The sequence below is a fragment of the Cuculus canorus genome, chromosome 27 (assembly GCF_017976375.1).
Source record: "Cuculus canorus isolate bCucCan1 chromosome 27, bCucCan1.pri, whole genome shotgun sequence".
In the NCBI taxonomy this organism is placed as follows: Eukaryota; Metazoa; Chordata; class Aves; order Cuculiformes; family Cuculidae; genus Cuculus; species Cuculus canorus.
The window spans coordinates 4245443-4265460 of NC_071427.1; the positions used below are offsets into that span (position 1 = coordinate 4245443).

At 60.0% G+C, this 20018-nt stretch overlaps 3 protein-coding genes across 7 annotated transcripts; all 3 read left to right on the plus strand.

The window, feature by feature from the left end:
- Nucleotides 1-692: 692 nt before the first annotated feature.
- Nucleotides 693-7681, plus strand: YJU2 (YJU2 splicing factor homolog). The gene is made up of 8 exons (XM_054050030.1): nt 693-774; nt 2049-2149; nt 2680-2824; nt 3161-3295; nt 3635-3816; nt 4329-4449; nt 5433-5598; nt 6697-7681. Exons 1-8 carry the CDS (start codon nt 751-753, stop codon nt 6780-6782), a joined length of 960 nt encoding a protein of 319 aa, XP_053906005.1. The 5' UTR covers nt 693-750; the 3' UTR covers nt 6783-7681.
- Nucleotides 7682-9843: 2162 nt separating this feature from the next.
- On the plus strand, nt 9844-13275 carry SHD (Src homology 2 domain containing transforming protein D). 4 transcript variants are annotated; one of them, XM_054050021.1, is made up of 6 exons: nt 9844-10045; nt 10883-10988; nt 11069-11314; nt 11892-12030; nt 12660-12779; nt 13011-13275. In XM_054050021.1, the coding sequence occupies exons 1-6, from the start codon at nt 9863-9865 to the stop codon at nt 13195-13197; spliced, it is 981 nt and encodes a 326-aa protein (XP_053905996.1). In that variant the 5' UTR covers nt 9844-9862; the 3' UTR covers nt 13198-13275. The 4 variants fall into 4 exon arrangements, with proteins under 4 accessions (XP_053905996.1, XP_053905998.1, XP_053905997.1 ...); XM_054050023.1 differs by having other exon boundaries at nt 11102-11314; XM_054050022.1 differs by having other exon boundaries at nt 10898-10988.
- A 728-nt stretch (nt 13276-14003) lies between these two features.
- Nucleotides 14004-18866, plus strand: FSD1 (fibronectin type III and SPRY domain containing 1). Of its 2 annotated transcripts, none has more exons than XM_054049982.1 (13): nt 14004-14129; nt 14867-14962; nt 15073-15204; nt 15281-15382; nt 15979-16001; nt 16203-16324; nt 16738-16947; nt 17124-17222; nt 17302-17461; nt 17554-17633; nt 17848-18099; nt 18296-18384; nt 18499-18865. In XM_054049982.1, exons 1-13 carry the CDS (start codon nt 14118-14120, stop codon nt 18607-18609), a joined length of 1488 nt encoding a protein of 495 aa, XP_053905957.1. In that variant the 5' UTR covers nt 14004-14117; the 3' UTR covers nt 18610-18865. The 2 variants fall into 2 exon arrangements, with proteins under 2 accessions (XP_053905957.1, XP_053905956.1); XM_054049981.1 differs by having other exon boundaries at nt 14010-14129; nt 14858-14962; nt 18499-18866.
- The last annotated feature ends 1152 nt before the right edge of the window (nt 18867-20018 follow it).

Consider the following 20018-nt stretch of genomic DNA (forward strand, 5'->3'; position numbering starts at 1 on the left):
CATGAGCCAGCAGTGGCCCAGGTGGCCAAGAAGGCCAATGGCATTTTGGCTTGGATCAGAAACGGTGTGACCGGCAGGGCCAGGGAGGTTATTTCCTTGGACTCGGCACTGGTGAGACCGCACCTCAAATCCTGTGTTCAATTCTGGGCCCTCGCTCCAAGAAGGATGTTGAGGCTCTGGAGCGTGTCCAGAGAAGAGCAATGAAGCTGAGGAAGGGGTTGGAGAACAAGTCTTACAGGGAGAGGCTGAGGAAACTGCAGTTGTTTAGCCTGGAGGAGGCTGAGGGGAGACCTTATTGCTCTCTATAACTACCTGAGAGGAGGTTGTGGAGAGGAAGATGCTGGGCTCTTCTCCCAAGTGACAGGGGACAGGACAAGGGGGAATGGCCTCAAGATGCGCCAGGGGAGGGTCAGACTGGATATGAGGAAAACATTTTTCTCAGAAGGGGTCATGGGGCCCTGTCAGAGGCTGCGCAGGGAGGGGGTGATGGAGTCCCCATCCCTGGAGGGATTGAAAAGACGGGTAGACGAGGTGCTCAGAGACATGGTTTAGTGGCAGATAGGAATGGTTGGACTCGATGATCCAAGAGGTCTTTTCCAACCTGGTGATTCTATGATTCTGTGATTGTAGGACAGCGGGGACAGAGCAGCCACTGCCAGAGGGACGGGGCAGCCAATGAGAGCAGGGCCCGCCCCGTCGCCGCCGTGAGCGGAGGGGGAGGCGGAGTCGGGGCCGCGGGAGGACGCAGAGATGTCGGAGCGGAAAGTGTTGAACGTGAGTCTGGGGGGGGAATTCCAGGGCTGGGGATGCTCGAGGGGAGCGTTCTCTGCTCGCAGGGGTTGGTCGCCTCCCTGACTGGGGGATCCCGAGGGGTTCCTGTGAGGGCTGAGAGCTCCCGGCAGCGCTTGGGAGGGGCTGACAGGGACAAGAGGCCCGAAGATTGTAGAGTAGTTTGTGTTGGAAGAGACCTTAAAGCCTATGCAGTTCCAACCCCTGCCATGGGCAGGGACACCTCCCACTGGCTCAGGCTGCCCAAGGCCCATCCAACCTGGCCTGGAACACCTCCAGGGATGGGGCAGCCACCACTGCTCTGGGCAACCTGGGCCAGGGCCTCACTACTCATGGTGAAGAAATTCCTCCTTATGTCCAGTCTAACTCTGCCCCTCTCCAGTTTATCCCCATTGCCCCTCATCCTGTCACCACAAGCCTTTATGAACAGCCCCTCCACAGCTTTCCTGGAGCCCCTTCAGGGCTCTAAGGTCTTCTCAGACTCTTCTCCTCTCCAGGCTGAAAAACCCAAACTCTCTCAGCCTGTCCTCGTACAGGAGGTTCTCCAGCCCTCGGATCATCTTTGTAGCCTCCTCTGGACCCATTCCAACAGCTCCATCTCCTTCTTATGTTGAGGATTCAGAACTGGACCCAATCCTCCAGCTGAGGTCTCCCCAGAGAGGAGCAGAGGGGCAGAATCCTCTCCCTCCCTGCTGGCCACGCTGCTCTGGATGCAGCCCAGGACACGGGTGGTTTCTGGGCTGTGAGTGCACATTGCCAGCTCACGTCAAGCTTCTCCTCCCCAGCACCCCAGATCCTTCTCCACAGGGCTGCTTTCCATCATATCATCACTCACCCTGTATTGAAATTGAGGATTGCCCTGACCCAGGTATAGGACATTGCATTTGGCTTGTTGATCCTCATGAGTTTCACACAGTCCTACTTCTCCAGCCTGTCCAGGTCCCTCTGGATGACATCCCGTCCTTCTGAAGCGGCAACTGCACCGCTCAGCTTGGTGTCATCTGCAAACCTATTAAGGGTGCACTCAATCTCACTGTCTATATCATTGATGAAGATATTAAACAGCACTGGTCCCAGTATCAAGGATTGGGTGTCCTGGGGCTGAGGACAGATGGACAGACAGACCCCATTGCCTGCCTCTGGCAGGCATGGAGCTGATTCCTTAAGTTAATACAGCAGCTGGGGGCCTGCCTGACGCGGTTCTCACTGCTCATGGTGACTCCACGCCCAGCACACACCTCTCTGTTCTCTCTCTGTAGAAATACTACCCGCCGGACTTCGATCCAGCTAAGATCCCAAAGCTTAAACTCCCAAAGGACCGGCAGTATGTGGTGCGTCTCATGGCTCCCTTCAACATGCGGTAAGAGAGGCTGTGCTGAGCAGAAGGAGATGACTGTGGGAGCTAGGAGCTTGCTTGGGAATTCTTTAGCCTCCCAACACTGCAGGGGAACTGCTGTCTGCAGCTATTGGAGGGGACACAGGCTGGAAGAAAAGGGGTGAGGGAGACACAAGAGATGCTGTGGGTAATTTTGGACTTGTTTCAAGAATAGGTACTGAATTTCTTCACTCTGAGGGTGGTGAGGCCCTGGCTCAGGTTGCCCAGGGCAGTAGTGTCTGCCCCATCCCCGGAGATGTTCCAGGCCAGGCTGGATGAGGCCTTGGGCAGCCTGATCCAGTGCGAGGTGTCCCTGCTCATCGCAGAGGGGTTGGAACTGGAAGTACTTTGAGGTCCTTCCAACCCAAACCAGTCTATGATTCTATGATTTCCAAAGGAGAACATAACCATTGCTCAGAACCCAGGCTGACATGTCCTGAAAACTGCTTAGACCTTTCTTGTCTGTTTGCTTCCTTCTCTGGATGCGCTATGGACTTTGCTTTCTCTTTTTCTAGATGTAAGACATGTGGTGAATACATCTATAAAGGGAAGAAGTTTAACGCCCGTAAGGAGACTGTTCAGAATGAGGTGTACCTGGGACTTCCCATCTTCCGCTTCTACATCAAGTGCACGCGTTGCCTGGCAGAGATCACTTTCAAGGTGAAATATCTTCTGTATTTTCTGTGCTCATGCTTCCTGAGAACGTTGTGCAGTCTGTGGACATCCCTCATGGGGAAAGGGTGTTCCAAAGAGTCTTGAGTGTGTGCTTTTTGGTGTTATCTTCCCTTATTGTGGCAGTTTGTAGTTGTGAAATGTCTCATCCATCCATGGGTGAGCTGCTGCAGCTGGAACAGAACAGAACGCCGTGGGTGACTGTCCTGCGATGCAAATGAAATTGGGAAACGTTTACATATGGCTCTGGAAGTGGCCGTAGGATGGATGGATGGAGCAGAACTGCCCCAGTACAATGAGTTTGCTGTCTTGTTTCTTCCGTAGACAGATCCAGAAAACACAGACTACACTATGGAACATGGTGCCACTCGCAACTTCCAAGCTGAGAAACTCTTGGAGGAAGAGGAGAAAAGAATGCAGAAGGAGAGGGAAGAGGAAGAGCTCAACAATCCTATGAAGGTATGAGGACATGACCTTCTCTGCAGAGGGCAAACCTCTCTCCTGCCCTGGCTGGCTTTCCCAGCAAAGCAGGTGCCTTAGTAGCCGTTGGCTTAGTTCCTCGGGCTCCCAGGGTCTTGCTGTGCTCAGGACATGCAGGAGGCAACTCTGCTCTCAGGAGGTTTGCTCCTACACTGGAACTTGTGACAGGCTACATCTCGTCCTAGTCTTTTCTGTCCCATTAAGACCCAAAAATGAGGATGGTGATGATCCTCTTTGTGCTTTCTGCCCCATACTTCTTGGGGAGACAGTGCTCTTCTACCTCGCATAAGCCCTTATAACTTATCTCTGGTCACCCAGGTCCTGGAGAACCGAACCAAGGACTCCAAACTGGAGATGGAGGTGCTGGAGAACCTGCAGGAGCTGAAGGAACTCAACCAACGCCAGGCAAACGTGGATTTTGAGGCAATGCTGAAGCAGTACAAGGAGTATGAGGAGGAGCAGAAGCGCAAGGAACAAGAGGAGGATGAGCAAGAGATGAAGTGAGTGAGCTGGAAGCATTTGTGAGCATGTCTCACCCTTTCCTCAGCACCCAGAGGGTGCTTAAGAGGTAGCCGTGCCCGAGAGGCCTGAGTTCAGAGAATTTTTTGGGTGAGAAGTAGTCCTGAGCAGGCTGTGAGGAGATTTGAGACAGTTTGTCATGGCAAAGTGTTTAGGGAGTGGGAGCGGGAGCGTTGTTGGTGTCAGTGGCCCATCTGGTGGGGAGATCTGGACTGCTGCAGGGGCCCGACCCCCCCCCCCGAGAACTGGCCTTACATGGAGAGAGGGTTTCTGCGCCTGGCTGAGGCTGCGGATCTTAGTGCTATCAGCCTTCAGGCACTCCTTGAATCTGACTTCTTAAAAAGCACCTGAGAAGGTGGATCCCATTGCACTGCTGCTGAATTCCAGCTCCCCTTACAGCAAACAATGCAGGCATGGGGCACGGCCAGCACAATTCTGCGTGGCAGTGGAAGGGACTCAGCTGTAACCCTCCGTGTGGCCTCTCTCCTTGCAGAGCTATGCTGGAGCAGGCCCAGAACCGGCGGCTGCTCGTGGACTCCGATTCTGACGAAGAGCCTGCAAAATCGCACACAAAGCCTGTGGCCAAACTGAAACCTACGGACATCTTGCGGGAGGTGAGTGGGACAGAGATGCTTTCACCCGCCACATCTCTTCCCACAGACCAAATCCAGTGCCCTGGGCTGCACGTTGCCTGTTTTGTCCCTGCTCTTTGCGATGCTGGAGCCCTAATGCCTGTCACGCTTGAGCAGCTTGGAAAGCCTGTGTCCCTGTGCACTGGGTTGAAAGGAGACAGGGATCAGCTGGTGATTTTAGACCACGTCTGCTGACAAAGGCTGGGAGGGCACTGCCCCCATCCTCGCTCAGGATGTTGCCTCCCTTCCAGCTCAAAAAGTATGGGCTTGCCTATGCCTTTTTTGTACTTCAGGCACCATTTCAGCACTCTGACAATTACCGCAATGAAATGACTGCCTGGGACAGCCTCTGCTTTGGTTCTGTCTTGTCCGTGTTGGAGATGTGCAGAACAAAAGAGCTTTCAGTGCCCGGCTTGTGAGGGAAGGATTATCCCTACAGATGGGCCCCTGCACTGCGTCTCTCCAACGTCGATCCATGTCTGCAGGGACCTCTGTCCGGTTGGATGAATCAAAGCTGCCATGTCTCTAAGCTGGGCTGGGGTTAATCTGAGCGATGTTCCCTGGCCCAACACTAATCCCCGTGCCTGGGGGAGTTTCATTCAGTAGCTGGACAACCTGCAGGCACGCAGTGCTGCCTGGCAGTGGTTGTGCAGCCCTGTGGCATGCATCTGGCTCCTCGTCATCCCGGGGCCAGCGCCTGGCTGTGCAAGGCTGGATTTAGCTGTCACAGGCAGTGGGACGTTTATCTTCAGGGGCTGTTTTGTAGCTGTTTAGATCCGTATCTTGGTTGTTTGTCTAGCTTACGCGAGCCGCTGCGGGGGAATGCCTGCCCTTGGGTGCCCTGAGCAGCTATCTTTATGTCTCCAGTGCTTTGTGTTGCTGTTTTTCCCACTCTTTCTTCTCCCTCATCCCTCTGCCTCCCCTCCAAGGCCAGAACATCCTAATGTCTCTGCTTTACTCTGCAGGACGCTCAGCCCCAGAGTAAGAAGCTGAAGACTGAGAGCTGGGAGCGGAGCGTGGGCAAATTGAACACCAAGTCCCAGCTGGCCGGGCTAGTCACGGTGAGGAAGCAGAAGCCAGATCCTGCTGTGGCTAATGGGACGGAGAGCCAAGGCAACACAGCGAGCACCGGTAACTGCCCATGTGGGGATGGGAGTGGCCTGAGCTGGGCCATCAGGGAGGGGTCTGACAGCACCCAAGTGGAGTTCAGCTCTGTCTTCACAGCCTGAATCCTCTCAGGGTCACGTTCTTGTTGTAGGACAGATGGGGCCACGATGATGTAAGAACAGGGACTTGTCCCTGTTTCCAGATGTCCTGATGGAGGAGAGGTTCCTTCCTGGCCCTCAGCGATAAGCCGAGGCCTTGGAGACAGACTGTCAGGGCCAGAAGCTTCAAAACAGCGTCTCAGTGCGCAGATACAATGCTGGGAACCATCACAACAATGAGATAGGAGCGTAAAAGCAAGAAAATTGCTTTGGTTTGGGGCCTGATTATAAGAGCTGCCAAACTTCAGAATTCAGAACCTGTAAAGAAGTGGTGAAAACAAGCAGAAAGGCTCTCCATCACCTCATAATTTGCTGCCGTGGGAGAAGGAGCTGATGAATTGATTGATTCTGGGCTAATTGGTCCTAAGCCTTTGGCTTAGTAAGTCCCCCTGCCCTTAGGGGATCCCTGGGGACAGAAAGCTCGTGTAGTTGCCCCATTTTTTCTATTCTTTCCCCAGCCACCTGCTCCTGGCTGCTGGCAGGGTCTGTTCAGCCAAATTATGCTGGAGGAGCTGTCTGTCTTTCAAGGACTCGGCTCTGAGCTGGCTTGGGGCTCTTGCAGCTGGCAGCTCACGTGGTCAAAGCCGAAAGCTGGCTCCTCTCTTTCTTTCTGGTGGCTGAAATCTTCCAAGGGCTTGCAGAGGGAGAAAGGGACTCTGCAGACTTCATACCAACCTTGCTGCTTTCTCCCATTGCCACAAGGTGAAAGCGGGAGGCTCCAGCTGAGTGGATGCAGGGTCCCCTTTTCCACCTGATTTAACCCTGCTGCCCTTGTGAATATTCAGGCTGGGAGATGAGGCACCGCTCAGGCCTTGGCTCCGGCTGCCTTGGCTCTGGCTGCGAGCAGCTGCAGTGGAAAGGCAGGCTTGTGTTTCTGCGTGGCTGGTTGTGCCGAGCCAGCGGGGTTTTCCAGCAGTGAGGAGGACCCTACTTGATGGTGTCTGCTCTCTTGCTCCACTTCCAGGCTCGTTTCCCACAGCAACGGGCACCACGTCCTCTCTTGGCTTGTTGGGGGCGTATTCGGACAGCGAGGACAGCGCCAGTGACTGATGAGCACCCGAGCCAGTGCAGAGCAGGGATCGTGGGTGGTTCCCCGCTCCCAGCTGGCAGCAGCTGCTCTCCAGAGTCCCAGCACAGAGCTGGCATCCCAGCAGGGGCCAGCAGGATTGCCAGACCACCTATAGAGTCCCAGCATCTTTACCTGCCTGGCCTGAGATGTGTGACTATTCTCCAACAACGATGAGGCCCCAGCCGCCCTCACTGGCTGACACCACCAGCAGACCAAATGCAGATGAGCCAGTCAAGAAGACGGCTTTCTCAGGAGAGGGCATCACCTCGACACTGTCCCAGGTTGGCTGTGCCCAAACCCACATTCCAGCCAGCCCCAGAGCACGACGTGTCCCAGCTCTGCACCCGTGGTGTGTTGGGAAGTGCTGGGGCTGGCCAGGACAGTGTAATTCCTCCATTCTGGTGGTGCCCACAGCCGTCACCCCTGTGCTGGTTGGGCCTGGGCCTGTGTCCATGATACACTGACCCTCCACAGCAATCAAGGGACCCCAGGGCATTCCTTCCCTCCTTCCCTGCATCCCTGCAGGATGCTCGATGTTCAGAAGCTCAACACTTGTCTTTTGCCATAGGAGGAACCACCACTTCTGTAACCCTGAGTGTCTCCTGACCCACCCTGTGCAGCTCAGATCCTGACTTTGTGGGGTGAACCCAGATCCCCCTTGTTTTGCTGTTAAAGGTGACGTATCTCACAGCACAGACACGGGGACTGGCATCACCCCACATTTCAGGGACAGGACTGGCTTGGCTGGGTTGCCACCAGCTTCCTTTTGCCCCAGCCCTCCTCAGCAGCTTGGTGATAAACCCCTTCCTGCCCTTTGGAGAGCAATCGGGTTTGTTCGGCTCACCAGCAGACACCACCTGGTAATAAATCAGATATGTCAGAGCTGGTTGCCTCTTCATCTTCCAGAGCAGTGATTTGTACATGGGGATTGAGTCCTGTCCGTGCAGGGCTGGCAAGGGCAGCCCAAGGACCCCCACCCTGGGATGTCCACCCACCCCAACTGGGTCTCTTCCTCTTACCTGCACCTATATCTGTTAACTTCCTCCTTACCAAAGCTCCCACCTCTATCTGATGTCTTCTCACTTCTTAACCCTCTCTTCACCCCTCGTAAATCGCTCTCTGGCACGGGCTGCAGGGCCAGGGGCTGGTGGGGCATTTCTGAAAGCCAGGGAGAAAAGGCAGCTCCCCCCATTGCAATTAGCATTCCTCGCACATACATTGTAATTAGCATCTTCAAATATTAATGCTGGATGTCGGGCTCAGCCCTGGGGTTTGGGTTAAATGGGGTCTGTCAGGAGCTGTACTATGGGGCCAGCAAACCTGGGGGGCTGCTGGCCGCACAGTCCCTGCAGCCCTGTCGTTGTCCTGTGCGTGTACCCCCAGAGCTCCCTGCACATCCAGCACCAAGCCAGGATCCCAGGAGAAGGACCTTTGTTCTGCAACGAGACAATCATAGAATCATAGACTAGTTTGGGTTGGAAAGGACCTTAAAGCTCATCCCGTTCCACCCCTGCCATGGGCAGGGACACCTCCCACTGGATCAGGATGCTCCAAGCCCCATCCAACCTGGCCTGGAACCCCTCCAGGGATGGGGCAGCCACAGCTTCCCTGGGCAACCTGGGCCAGGGCCTCCCTGCTCTCATAGGGAAGAAATTCTTCCTTATGTCCAGTCTAACTCTGCCCCTCTCCAGTTTATCCCCATTGCCCCTCGTCCTATCACCACAAGCCTTTGGGAACAGCCCCTCCTCAGCTTTCTTGGAGCCCCTTCAGGCACTGGAAGCTGCTCTAAGGTCTCCTCAGGGCCTTCTCCTCTCCAGGCTGAACAACCCCAACTCTCTCAGCCTGTCCTCATACAGGAGGTTCTCCAGCCCTCGGATCATCTTTGTAGCCTCCTCTGGACCCGTTCTAACAGCTCCATCTCCTTCTTATGCTGAGGATTCCAGAACTGGACCCAATCCTCCAGCTGAGGTCTCCTGAGAGAGGAGCAGAGGGGCAGAATCCCCTCCCTCCCTGCTGGCCACGCTGCTCTGGATGCAGCCCAGGACACGGTTGGTTTCTGGGCTGTGAGCGCACGTTCCCCGCTCATGTGGAGCTTCTCCCCAGCACCCCAAATCCTTCTCCGCACACTGCTTTCCAACACCTCACCCCATCCCGAGTGTCAGGCTCAGCGCCGGCGCTGGCGTTGAAAAGGCTCTGTCAGGAGCGGCTGTGTGGGGCCAGCAGGCCTGGGGGGTCCCGCTGTCCCTCGGGGTCCTGGTGTCCCCCAGTGTCACAGGGGGTCCCTCTGTCTGTTGGGGTCCTGGTGTCCCCCAGTGTCACATGGGAGTCCTGCTGTTCCTTGAGGTCCCTCTGTCCCCTGGGGTTCCAGTGTCCCCTAGTGTCACAGGGGGGTTCCTCTGTCCCTTGGGGTCCTGGTGTCCCCCAGTATCACAGGGGGGTCCCACTGTTCCTTGGGGTCCTCATACCCCCCAGTGTCACGGGGAGGTCCCACTGTCCCTTGGGGTCCCTCTGTCCCTCAAAGACCCGGTGCCCCCAGTGTCACAGGGGTCCCGCTGTCCCTCGGGGTCTCAGTGTCCCCCAGTGTCACAAGAGGGGTCCTGCTGTCCCTTGGGGTCCTGGTGTCCCCCAGTGTCATGGGGGGCCCTCTGTCTCTTGTGGTCCTGCTGTCCCCCAGTGTCACAGGGGGGTCCTGCTGTCCCTTGGGGTTCCGCTGTCCCTTGGGGTCCCGGTGCCCCCAGTGTCATGGAGGGTCCCCGTGTCCCTCGGGGTCCTACTGTCCCTCAAGGTCCTGTTGTCCCCCAGTGTCACAGGGGGGTCCCTCTGTCCCTCGGGGTCCCGGTGTCCCCCAGTGTCATGGAGGGTCCCTCTGTCCGTCGGGGGAGGGCTCAGCCCGCCCCGCTCGTTGTCCCCCGCGGGGTCCCGGTGCCCCCCCCAAGACGAGGCGGGGGGGGTGGGGGGGGGGTCCGGGGGCTCCGGTCCTCGCGGCGCGCGGCGGCGACACAAAGCGGCTCCCGGCGGCGGCGGTGGGGGCGGGGGCGGGGGGGGTCCCGGCTTCCCCGCTATGGCCAAGTGGCTCCGGGAGTACCTGGGGCGGGGGGCACGGCGCTCCCCCCCCCGGCCGCCACAGCCCGACTATAGCGAGCGCCGCCCCGCCGGTACCGGCGCCCCCCCCGCCCTCCGCGGCCCCGCAGCCTCCCCGCGGCACCGGCTGGTGCGGGTCGGGGGGGGGCGGCGGGGGGAGCAGGTAGGAACGGGGGCACCGGGGGGGGTGGGGAGAAGAACGGGGGCACCGGGGGACACCGGAGGGGAGGGGGGGGAGTAACGGAGGGGATGGGGAGGGGAATGGGGGCACCGGGAGACCTCGGGGGGGGGGGGAGATAGAGGGGATGGGGGTGGCAAAGGGGTAAAAAGGGGGTTGGGGAGAGGAACGGGAGCACCGGGGGTTACGGAGGGGGCGGCGGAGGGGATGGGGGGGGCAATAGGGGGGGAGAGGAGAGGAACGGGGGCACCGGGGGACACCGGGAGGGGGTGTAGAGGGGATGGGGGGACAAAAGGGGGTCCGGGGAGAGGAACGGGGGCACCGGGGGACACCGGGAGGGGATGTAGAGGGGATGGGGGGACAAAAGGGGGTCTGGGGAGAGGAACGGGGGCACCGGGGGACACCGGGAGGGGGTGTAGAGGGGATGGAGGGAGAGGAACGGGGATGAATGGGGCAGCCGGTATGGGGGGGTCTGGGGGTGAGGAGCAGGAAGCTGAGGGCACAGAAGGGATAGGGGGGGCGATGGGGAATGGAGGGGACACCAGGGGTACCATAGGGGACTGGGGAACGGGAGAGAGCCGAGGGGGCAGGGGGGAAGAAGGGCAATGGGGGTGATGGGGAGAGGATGGGGGCACCTCTGGTACAAAAGGTAGAAGAGGGAAGAAGAAGAGGGACTGGGGGACAAAGGGACTGAGCGGGAGGGAGTGAGAAAAGGACTGGGACGCCAGTGTCAGGGGCCCTGGGGAGCCTGCAGGGTCTTGTGGAGGGGACCCAGGGGCTGAGGACCTGCTGGGAGACAGTGGGGGGTCCCATCCCACCCAGGACACCCACCTGCAGGGCCCCAGCGAGAGTGAGTACTCGGAGCCCTTCGAGGGGGAGCAGGAACCGGCACCCGAGGGTGGCTGCGAGGAGCCCAGCGAGGCCACAGGTGGGTGACACCCTGGGGAACCCCCCTAGCACCCAGCCCCCCAGGGTTCCCACAGCCAATGTCCCCCCCCCGTGGACCAGCCCCCCGCATCTCCCAGCCCTGCGTCTCCCCAGGGTGCCCACGACATGGCGAGGGGCGTCAGGCGAGGCCACGGCGGGGACCCCAGCTCTACGACACCCCCTACGAGGACTGGGACACAGCAGGGGAGGATCCGGGGGTGCCCACCACCCGAGAGAGTCGTCTGCCTCGTGATGATGAGCGTCCAGCTGATGAGTATGACCAGCCTTGGGAGTGGAAGAAGGATCACATCTCGCGAGCATTCGCAGGTGACAGCAACCTGGGGCACCGCGTGCCATCCTGGGCTCCTCCAGGTCTATGTCCCTCAGCTCCCATGGCCACCGAGCCTGTCTCCACCCCACAGCCCTACATCCCCCAGCACCCACAAGTACCACCGTGGGGTCCCCCAGGCCCACATCCCCCAGCATCACATCCCGGGTACCACTGTTGCACTGCCCCACCATCCCCTGTCATCTAAAGACAGCATCCCTGGCACCCCAACATCCTGTAGCACCCATGGGTACCACTGCTGGACTCCCCCACCATCAACTGTCATCTAAACACAGCACCCCTGGGACCCCAACATCCTGTAGCACCCACAGGTACCACTGCTGGACTCCCCCACCATCCCCTGTCATCTAAAGACAGCACCCCAACATCCTGTAGCACCCATGGGTCCCATCCCCACGGGCGAGGCAGAGCTGTGGTGGGGACATCTGGGATGTTCATTTGTGCTCTGGCACTGACAACTGGTGGCTTGGTCACTGGGTACCCCCAGCTGAAGGCAGGGGTGCTGGGATTCCACATTGGGGTGATGCCCTCCCCCCCTCTCTTTTGCCTTCACAGTGCAGTTTGAGAGCCCTGAGCGCTCCCCCAGCCTGTCCCGGCAGCTGCCACGGACCCCCCGGCCCTCTGCAGGCACCAGAGCAGGCTGCCCCCCCAGCCCCAGGCACGTGGACACCTCGCTGCCTCTGGAGAAGCAGGCGTGAGTCTGGGGTAGTTCCCTTCTCCACAGGATGGCATTAACATCCTGATCACACAACATGGCATGGAGGCAGCTCTCTGGGCTGGAGGGTCCTCCACTGATGTGGCACCATGGGGTGAAGGGTGCTCAACGGCATGGAAAAGTCTCCATGGTGTTGGGTGTCCCAAGGCATGGATGGGTCCACATGGGGTGGAAGGTGCACTATGGCATGGATAGGTCCCTTTGATGTGGTTGGGTGCCCCATGGCATGGATGGATCCCCAGGGTGTAGAGGATGCCCAATGACATGGATGGATCCTCATGGGTTGTAGAGGGTACCCAATGACATGGATGGATCCCCATGGGGTGTAGAGGGTGCCCAATGACGTGGATGGATCCCCATGGGGTGTAGAGGGTGCTCAATGACATGGATGGATCCCCAGAGTGTAGAGGATGCCCAATGACATGGATGGATCCCCCTGGGTTGTAGAGGGTCCCCAATGACATGGATGAGTCCCCAAGGTGTAGAGGGTGCCCCATGGTGCTGGTAGGTCTTGGGCCTCAGTGCTATGTGGTGAGGTGCCTTTGCTGGGTGCTGGGGTGACACTTGCTGAGGTGCCATGTGCTGGGGTGACACATGCTGCCACACAGGTGGTACCACGGCCCCATTGGGCGGGCAGGTGCTGAGACGCTGCTGGCGCTGTGCCGCGAGGGCAGCTTCCTGGTGCGGGACTGTGAGACCAGCCCGGACGACTACTCACTCTCGCTCAGGTGAGCGTGAGGCCAGGCGGGGGGACATGGGGGTGGCACTGGGGACAACGCAAGCCTGGCAGGGGTCATTGAGGGTGCCCAGGCAGAAGGGCTGGGCTGTGTGCATGGTGCATCCACAGGTTGGTGCGTGTTTGCATGTTCCCCTGTGATCCACGTTGATGTGTACCCTGCATGTTGTGAGGGTGTCCAGGCTGTGCACCGTGTGCCTCAGTTTCCCCTTCCCACCCACAGGAGCAGCCATGGCTTTGTGCATGTGAAGCTCACGCGGACACGGGAGCAGCATTTTGTACTTGGCCGTGCTGGGGCTGCCTTTCCCTCGGTGCCCGAGGCCGTGCGGCACTACACAGCGCGGGCGCTGCCCGTCCGTGGTGCCCGCCACCTCTCCCTGCTCTACCCTGTGGCCGTGCAGCCCCTATGAGCCCAGGACCACCGGGGACCCCCCGCACTGTGCCCTCCCCCGTCCCACAGCAAAGCACCCCTATTAAAAGCCAATGTGTAGTCCCTGCCTGCTGTGTGCTCTGTGACACAAGGGCTGGAGATGCTCCAGTGCCTCTCGGGGCTGAATTCTACTGTCCCTCTGGGAGAAAGCGTGGTGGCCCTGCCATCCTGGTCCTTCCGTGTGGGCAACTTGTGCTTACTCCCACCACAACCCAAGAAGCTCGACGTGAGCTGGGAACGTGTGCTCACAGCCCAGAAACCAACCGTGTCCTGGGCTGCATCCAGAGCAGCGTGGCCAGCAGGGAGGGAGGGGATTCTGCCCCTCTGCTCCTCTCTGGGGAGACCTCAGCTGGAGGATTGGGTCCAGTTCTGGAATCCTCAACATAAGAAGGAGATGGAGCTGTTGGAATGGGTCCAGAGTAGGCTCTAAGGATGATCCGAGGGCTGGAGAACCTCCGGTACGAGGACAGGCTGAGAGAGTTGGGGTTGTTCAGCATGGAGAAGGCTCAGAGACCTTTGAGTGACCTTCCAGTGCCTGAAGGGGCTCCAGGAAAGCTGTGGAAGGGCTGTTCGTAAAGGTTTGTGGTGACAGGATGAGGGGCAATGGGGATAAACTGGAGAGGGGCAGAGTTAGACTGGACAGAAGGAGGAATTTCTTCCCTATGGGAGCGGGGAGGCCCTGGAACAGGTTGCCCAGGGAAGCTGTGGCTGCCCCATCCCTGGAAGGGTTCAACGGTGCGAGGGGTCCCGGCCCCGCCCCTTCCCTCTCGCGCATGCGCGGTGGAGCCTCGGCCGCGCCCCCCCGTCCCGGACTACGCGTCCCGGTGTGCCCCGCGCCGGGGGGGGCGCCGCTCCCCCTTTGTTGGTGCCGGCGGGGCCGAGCGGCGGGGCCGGCCCGGGATGGGCGACCAGGTGCGGGGGAATGCGGGGAGGAGGAGGGATGGGGAAAGGGGGGGAGGGAGGAGGAAGGATAGCGGGATGGGGGGAGGAGTGACGGGGAAAGAGATGGAGGGAGGGGGGGAGAATGGAGGGATGGAGGGAGAAGGGAGGGATGGAGGGAGGAGAGAGATGGAGGGAGAAGGGAGGGATGGGGAAAGGGATCGAGGGATGAGGGAAAGGGATGGGAGAGGGATGGAGGGTGGATGGAGGGATGGGAGGAGGAGAGAGTGAGGATGGAGGGATGGAGGAGAGGGATGGAGGGAGGAAGAAAGTGAGAGAGGGAGGAAGGAACAAGGAATAGGGGTGTAGAGGGAAGGATGGAGGAAAAGGAGTTGGAGGGTATGAAGGTCTGGAGGGGCGGAGGAAGGAGGGATGCAGGGGTTAATGATGGCAAAGGAGGGGTGAGGGAGAGAAGGAGGGAGAGATGGAGGAGGGAGGGATGGAGGAGGGAGGGAAGGGCTTGGGAGGGAGGGATGGAGGAGGGATAGTGGGATGCAGGACGGGTGTGGGGCTGTTCCCCCGGCTGCCCTCCCTCTGCTCTCACACACGCACTCTTGCCAAGTCATCCTGCTCCGGCCATGCCAGCAGAGCCCTGGCCACCGCGGCATCTGGCACACCGAGGCCTGGGCACAGGGAATGGGGGGAGGTGGGGGCCGGGGCGCTGACCTGGGGGACGCTGACCCGGGGGGTGCTGACCGGAGGCCGGGCAGGAGGCTGTGCGGAAGATCATCACTACCTTGGCCGTGAAGAATGAGGAGATCCAGAACTTCATCTACTCCCTCAAGCAGATGATGCAGAATGTGGAGGTACCAGGGACCCTACCCCCCCACCCCGGGCACCTTGTACTCCCCCTTGGACACCTGGTCCTGCACCCTGGTGGGGTGGCACCCGCTGACGCCCTGGGTATTGTGACCAGGCCAACTCGTCACGGGCACAGGAGGACTTGGAGAGCGAGTTCCAGTCGCTGTACACACTGCTGGATGAGCTGAAAGACGAGATGCTGATGAAGATCAAGCAGGACCGTGCCAGCCGCACCTACGAGCTGCAGGTCAGCACCCACCCTGCGTGCTCCCCACTGCATCAGAACCCTCGCCCACCACTGCCCCTCTCACTCCCTATGCCAGGCGCAGCTGGCAGCGTGTGCCAAGGCCCTGGAGAGCTCGGAGGAGCTGCTGGAGGCAGCCAACCAGGCCCTGGAGACAGCCAACCACCATGACTTCCCCCAGGTGGGTCCCAGCTGGCACAGGGGGTATCAGCATCCAGCTGCCCCTCACACATGGCATGCCTGCCCCTCGCCAACCAGTCGATGCTACGCTGGGGCTGTGCTCACCCTGGGCAGGCGCTCTCCTTTCTTTCTGCGCTAGGCACTGAGGGAACGCGGGGCTGGCTGTGCCTGCTGCGGGGCTGGGTGGGAGTATGGAGACTCCCAGGGTGATCCCTGACCTGCCCAGTGCCCAGAAACAAATGGACACCGTGGCAGGGACAAGGAGGGTACTGTCAGGCTTATGGGATGCTGTGCCACGGGGGTACCGCAGGATTCCTGTGCTGTGGGTACCGTATTGGGGATGCTGTGCCATGGGGTGCTGCTCTGGGGATGCAGGGATGCTGCTCTGCTGGGTACCACAGTGGGGATGCTGCTCTGTGGGGTACCGCAGCAGGGATGCAGGGATGCTGTTCTGCTGGGTACCACAGCGGGGACATGGGCACGCTATGCCACACTGGCACCGGAGCAGGGGTCCGGACATGCTATACCACGCTGGCTCCTGATGCTGCTGTCTCAACTGCTTTATTTTCTCCTCCTCTTTTCCTCTGCGCTCACAAGGCTGCCAAACAGATCAAGGATAGGTACGGCACCCCTTATGGCTCTCAGTCCCACTAACCCCCACCCTTCTCCCAGCCAGGGCTCCATGGCGGGTGGCCCCGTGGGTGCTGGGGTGACTCTGCCCACCCTCCCCACGGCCACAAAGGGCAGGGGGTGAGCAGCCAGAGCTGGGTGGGTGTTTGGCTCGTGGCTCTGCTGACCCTCATTCCTGCGACCCCATGCAGTGTGACGATGGCACCCGCCTTCCGCCTCTCACTCAAGGCCAAGGTGAGCGACAACATGAGCCACTTGATGGTGGATTTTGCCCAGGAACGCCGCCTGCTCCAGGCCCTCACTTTTCTGCCAGGTATTGCCCACGTGCAGTGGGTGACAGGGACATAAAAACATGAAGGGACAGGGCACGGGAAGGGCGATGCTGGGGGCACAGAGGGCTGTGCCAGCCTGGTAAGAGGACAGAGCGAGGATGAGTGTCCAGGGTTTAAGGGGTCTGCTGGGTGCCAGAGAAGGGGGTGAGGAGCTGGGGTGGGTGCCAGGCCTGGGCCACCCTGTGGTACCCCATCCAGTGGGGTGAGAAGGCACCAGGGATGGAGGGATGTGGTGGGAGCTGGGGTCCCTAGGGTGCTGTGCCCATTGGTCCTGCAGTGCCAAGCCTGTGGGATCTATGGGTGCCCCCTGGGTGCTCAGGGGTGGCAGGGACACCCTGGCTGGCAGCAGAGCTGCAGCCAGGGGGAACACTGGCATTGCTGCTCCTGTGGGCAGTGCCCAGCACCCCCGAGATCGACCTAGCGGAATCACTGGTGGCCGATAACTGTGTTACCCTGGCCTGGAGGATGCCTGACGAAGACAGCAAGATCGACCACTACGTGCTGGAGTACCGCAAGACCAACTTTGAGGGGCCGCCACGAGCCAAGGAGGACCAGCCCTGGATGGTGATCGAGGGCATTAAGGGCACCGAGTACACCCTTTCTGGTGAGGGCACAGGGGAAAAACCAGCCTGGAATGTGCCAAGCTGGGAGCAGGCAGTGTGGATGGCAGGGGGCTGGGGCTGTCCCAGGGGGTTGGGTGGCAGTGCCAGGCTTTGTAGGGGATATAGGGGTCACGATGACCCCTCAGTGCCCTGTTTTGTGATCCTGCTTTGCCCACAGGGCTGAAGTTTGATATGAAGTACATGAATTTTCGGGTACGGGCGTGTAACAAGGCTGTGGCGGGCGAGTTCTCTGAGCCGGTCACTTTGGAAACGAGAGGTGGGTACCAGGCGGATTGACAGGGTGGTGCCTTGTGCCAGATGAGGTGGGGGCAACACGCTGACATGGTTGTCCCCAGCATTCATGTTTCGGCTGGATGCCAGCACGTGCCACCAGAACCTGCGGGTAGAAGAGCTCAGCGTGGAGTGGGACGCCACGGGTGGCAAGGTACAGGATGTCAAGGTGCGTGAGAAGGACAGCAAGGGCAGGACAGCCTCACCCGCCAACTCGCCTGCCAGGTAGTGTCACCCCCCCTTTGTCACCCCAGCATTGCGCCCCTGCCCCAGGCAATGCCAGCCCAGCTCTCCTTGCTGACGTCTGTCTGTCCTAGGGTGGTCCAGTCGCCCAAGAGGATGCCCTCAGGGCGCGGGGGCAGAGATCGCTTCACTGCGGAGTCCTACACTGTTCTGGGTGAGAGCCGGGGACACCCTGTAGGTGCTGGTGGGGAACCTGCAGGCACCCAAGAATGTGGGAGGGGATGGGGGGCACAGAGGAGAAAGGGTGGCCTTGAGGGTGCAGGGGGTGATGTAGGTGAGCATGGGGCATCCAGACGGACCTGGTGGGGCTGGGGACAGGACAGAGTGCCCGGTGGGTACACCGAGCAGAGCTGTGCCCATGCCTGCAGGTGACACGCTGATCGATGCTGACGACCACTACTGGGAGGTGCGGTACGACCGGGACAGCAAAGCTTTCGGTGTTGGGGTGGCATATCGCAGCCTGGGCAAATTCGATCAGCTGGGCAAGACCTCGGCCTCTTGGTGCCTCCACCTCAACAACTGGCTGCAGGTCAGCTTCTGTGCCAAGCACGCCAACAAAGCCAAGGTGTTGGATGTGCCTGTGCCTGACTGCATCGGCGTCTACTGCAACTTCCACGAAGGTGGGTGCAGGATGGGGTGGGGATCAGGCAGTCCTGAGGGTGGGTACAGGGACCACCACCATCGGCATCAGTATGTCCACCATGAGCACTGCCACCACCACAGGCACCAAGACATCCAGCATGGACACTGCCATCCCCAGTGGGTGCTGTGTTGGAGGTCTGCAAGCTCTGTGACCGTCCCTCTCTGTGCCTGCAGGGTTCCTGTCCTTCTACAATGCCAGGACTAAGCAGCTGCTGCACACCTTCAAGGCCAAGTTCACGCAGCCGGTGCTGCCTGCCTTCACAGTAAGGAGCGGGCAGGGCTGGGCAGCTCCTCCAGGGCTGCCAGCAGTGGGTTTCAGCCCCCACAGCCCTGTGCCAGCCCTCCCTCCCAGCCCAGCTGCACTCCTGTGCCCACAGGTCTGGTGCGGCAGCTTCCACGTCTCCTCAGGCTTGCAGGTGCCCAGCGCGGTGAAATGTCTCCAGAAACGCAACAGCACGGCCAGCAGCTCCAACGCCAGCCTGCCCTAGAGCCGTGCCCCTCCCTGCCCTGTGGGCACCCCCCAGGCAAGAGCACTGAATGTACCCCTACCCTCTCCTCCCCGCCACGCTGCACTGGCAAGGCCGTGTCAGCCCTCAGAGATGGGAAGCACTGGCACCCACGGCCTTGCCGGCCGACCCCCCCAACTCCGTGCCACCCCCCTTTGCTGGCAGCGGGTTGGGCACATCACCCCTCACCATCGAGAGCTGCTTCTGGCCTGAAGAATAAATCAGGATGTAGGTGTGACACTGCCATGGCTGGGACATGGGACACTGGGTGGCACCAGTCCAAGGTGGGGAAGGATGGGGGGTTGCAGAGGGGTCCTTGTGCCACCCCTGGGGTGCGAGGGGCCAGGGTGGGGCTGAACAGGGTGGTACCTTTATTTGAGATGGCACCCAGGGTGATGTCCCCCAAATATATGAGTTGAGGGTTCATTGCTGACCCCTCCCTAGGCTGTGTCACCTGTACCCCACCCTCCCCAGGGCCATCCCAACCCTAAGGAACTGCCTCGGCCAGGGGTGATTCGGGGCAGCTTTGCCTGGAGTGGGGGCACCACTGCCCCAGCTCGTTCCTGGCACAAAGAGGGGGGGAGCTGGATCCCCCCTTCACTGGTGCCCCTCAGCCCTTGATGAGGGCTCAGCGCGGCTACAGCTTCTTGGCAAGCTCCTCTGCTGTGTCTTTGCCATGGGGGGGTGTGATCACCTGGCAGAAGATCCAGGCATTGGGCTCCCCCAGCCACTGCCCCCAGAGTAACCCCTCTGTTCATCCTCACTGTCTCCCAGAACTGGGGACAGGACCCAGGCGTCTGGATCCTGGTAACCCCCCAGCCAGCAGTGGGACTACCTCATCCAGAGCCCTTCTCACCACGGTCTTGGGGTGGCAGCAGGGCTCAGGAAGGGGCAGGATGGGGTGCTGGGTGCTGAGGGTCTTGCTTATCTGTGAAGAAGGGCAGGGGGTCAGCAGGGGGCTGCCTGCTCCCTCTTTGCCTCAGTTTCCCCAAGCCCAGGGAGTCTCACCCTGCTTGTTCATGTAGGTTTGCTGCTCTGAGATGGTCCCAAATGGTGGGAAGCCCTGCACAAAGGGCGAGGGGCACTTTGGATGGCCTCAGTGCGCCGAGGGTGTGAGGGTGGCCATGGGGGGGTAACACGCACCCTGGGTCTCTCCATTCTCACCATCCATCTCCACAAACTGGAGCAGAGCAGGGGTGGTGTCAAAGACCCTGTACGTACCCCTGAATCCCCCAGACCTCCAGTGCCAGCCTGCAAAGCCCCAGCAGCTCTGGCCTCCCAAAGCCATTTTGCAGCACCCCAAGTCGCCCCAACACTCAATGCAACTCTCCAGCACTTCAAAGCACCCCCAGATGCTTTCCACCACCCCAGCCACACATAACTGTTCCCAA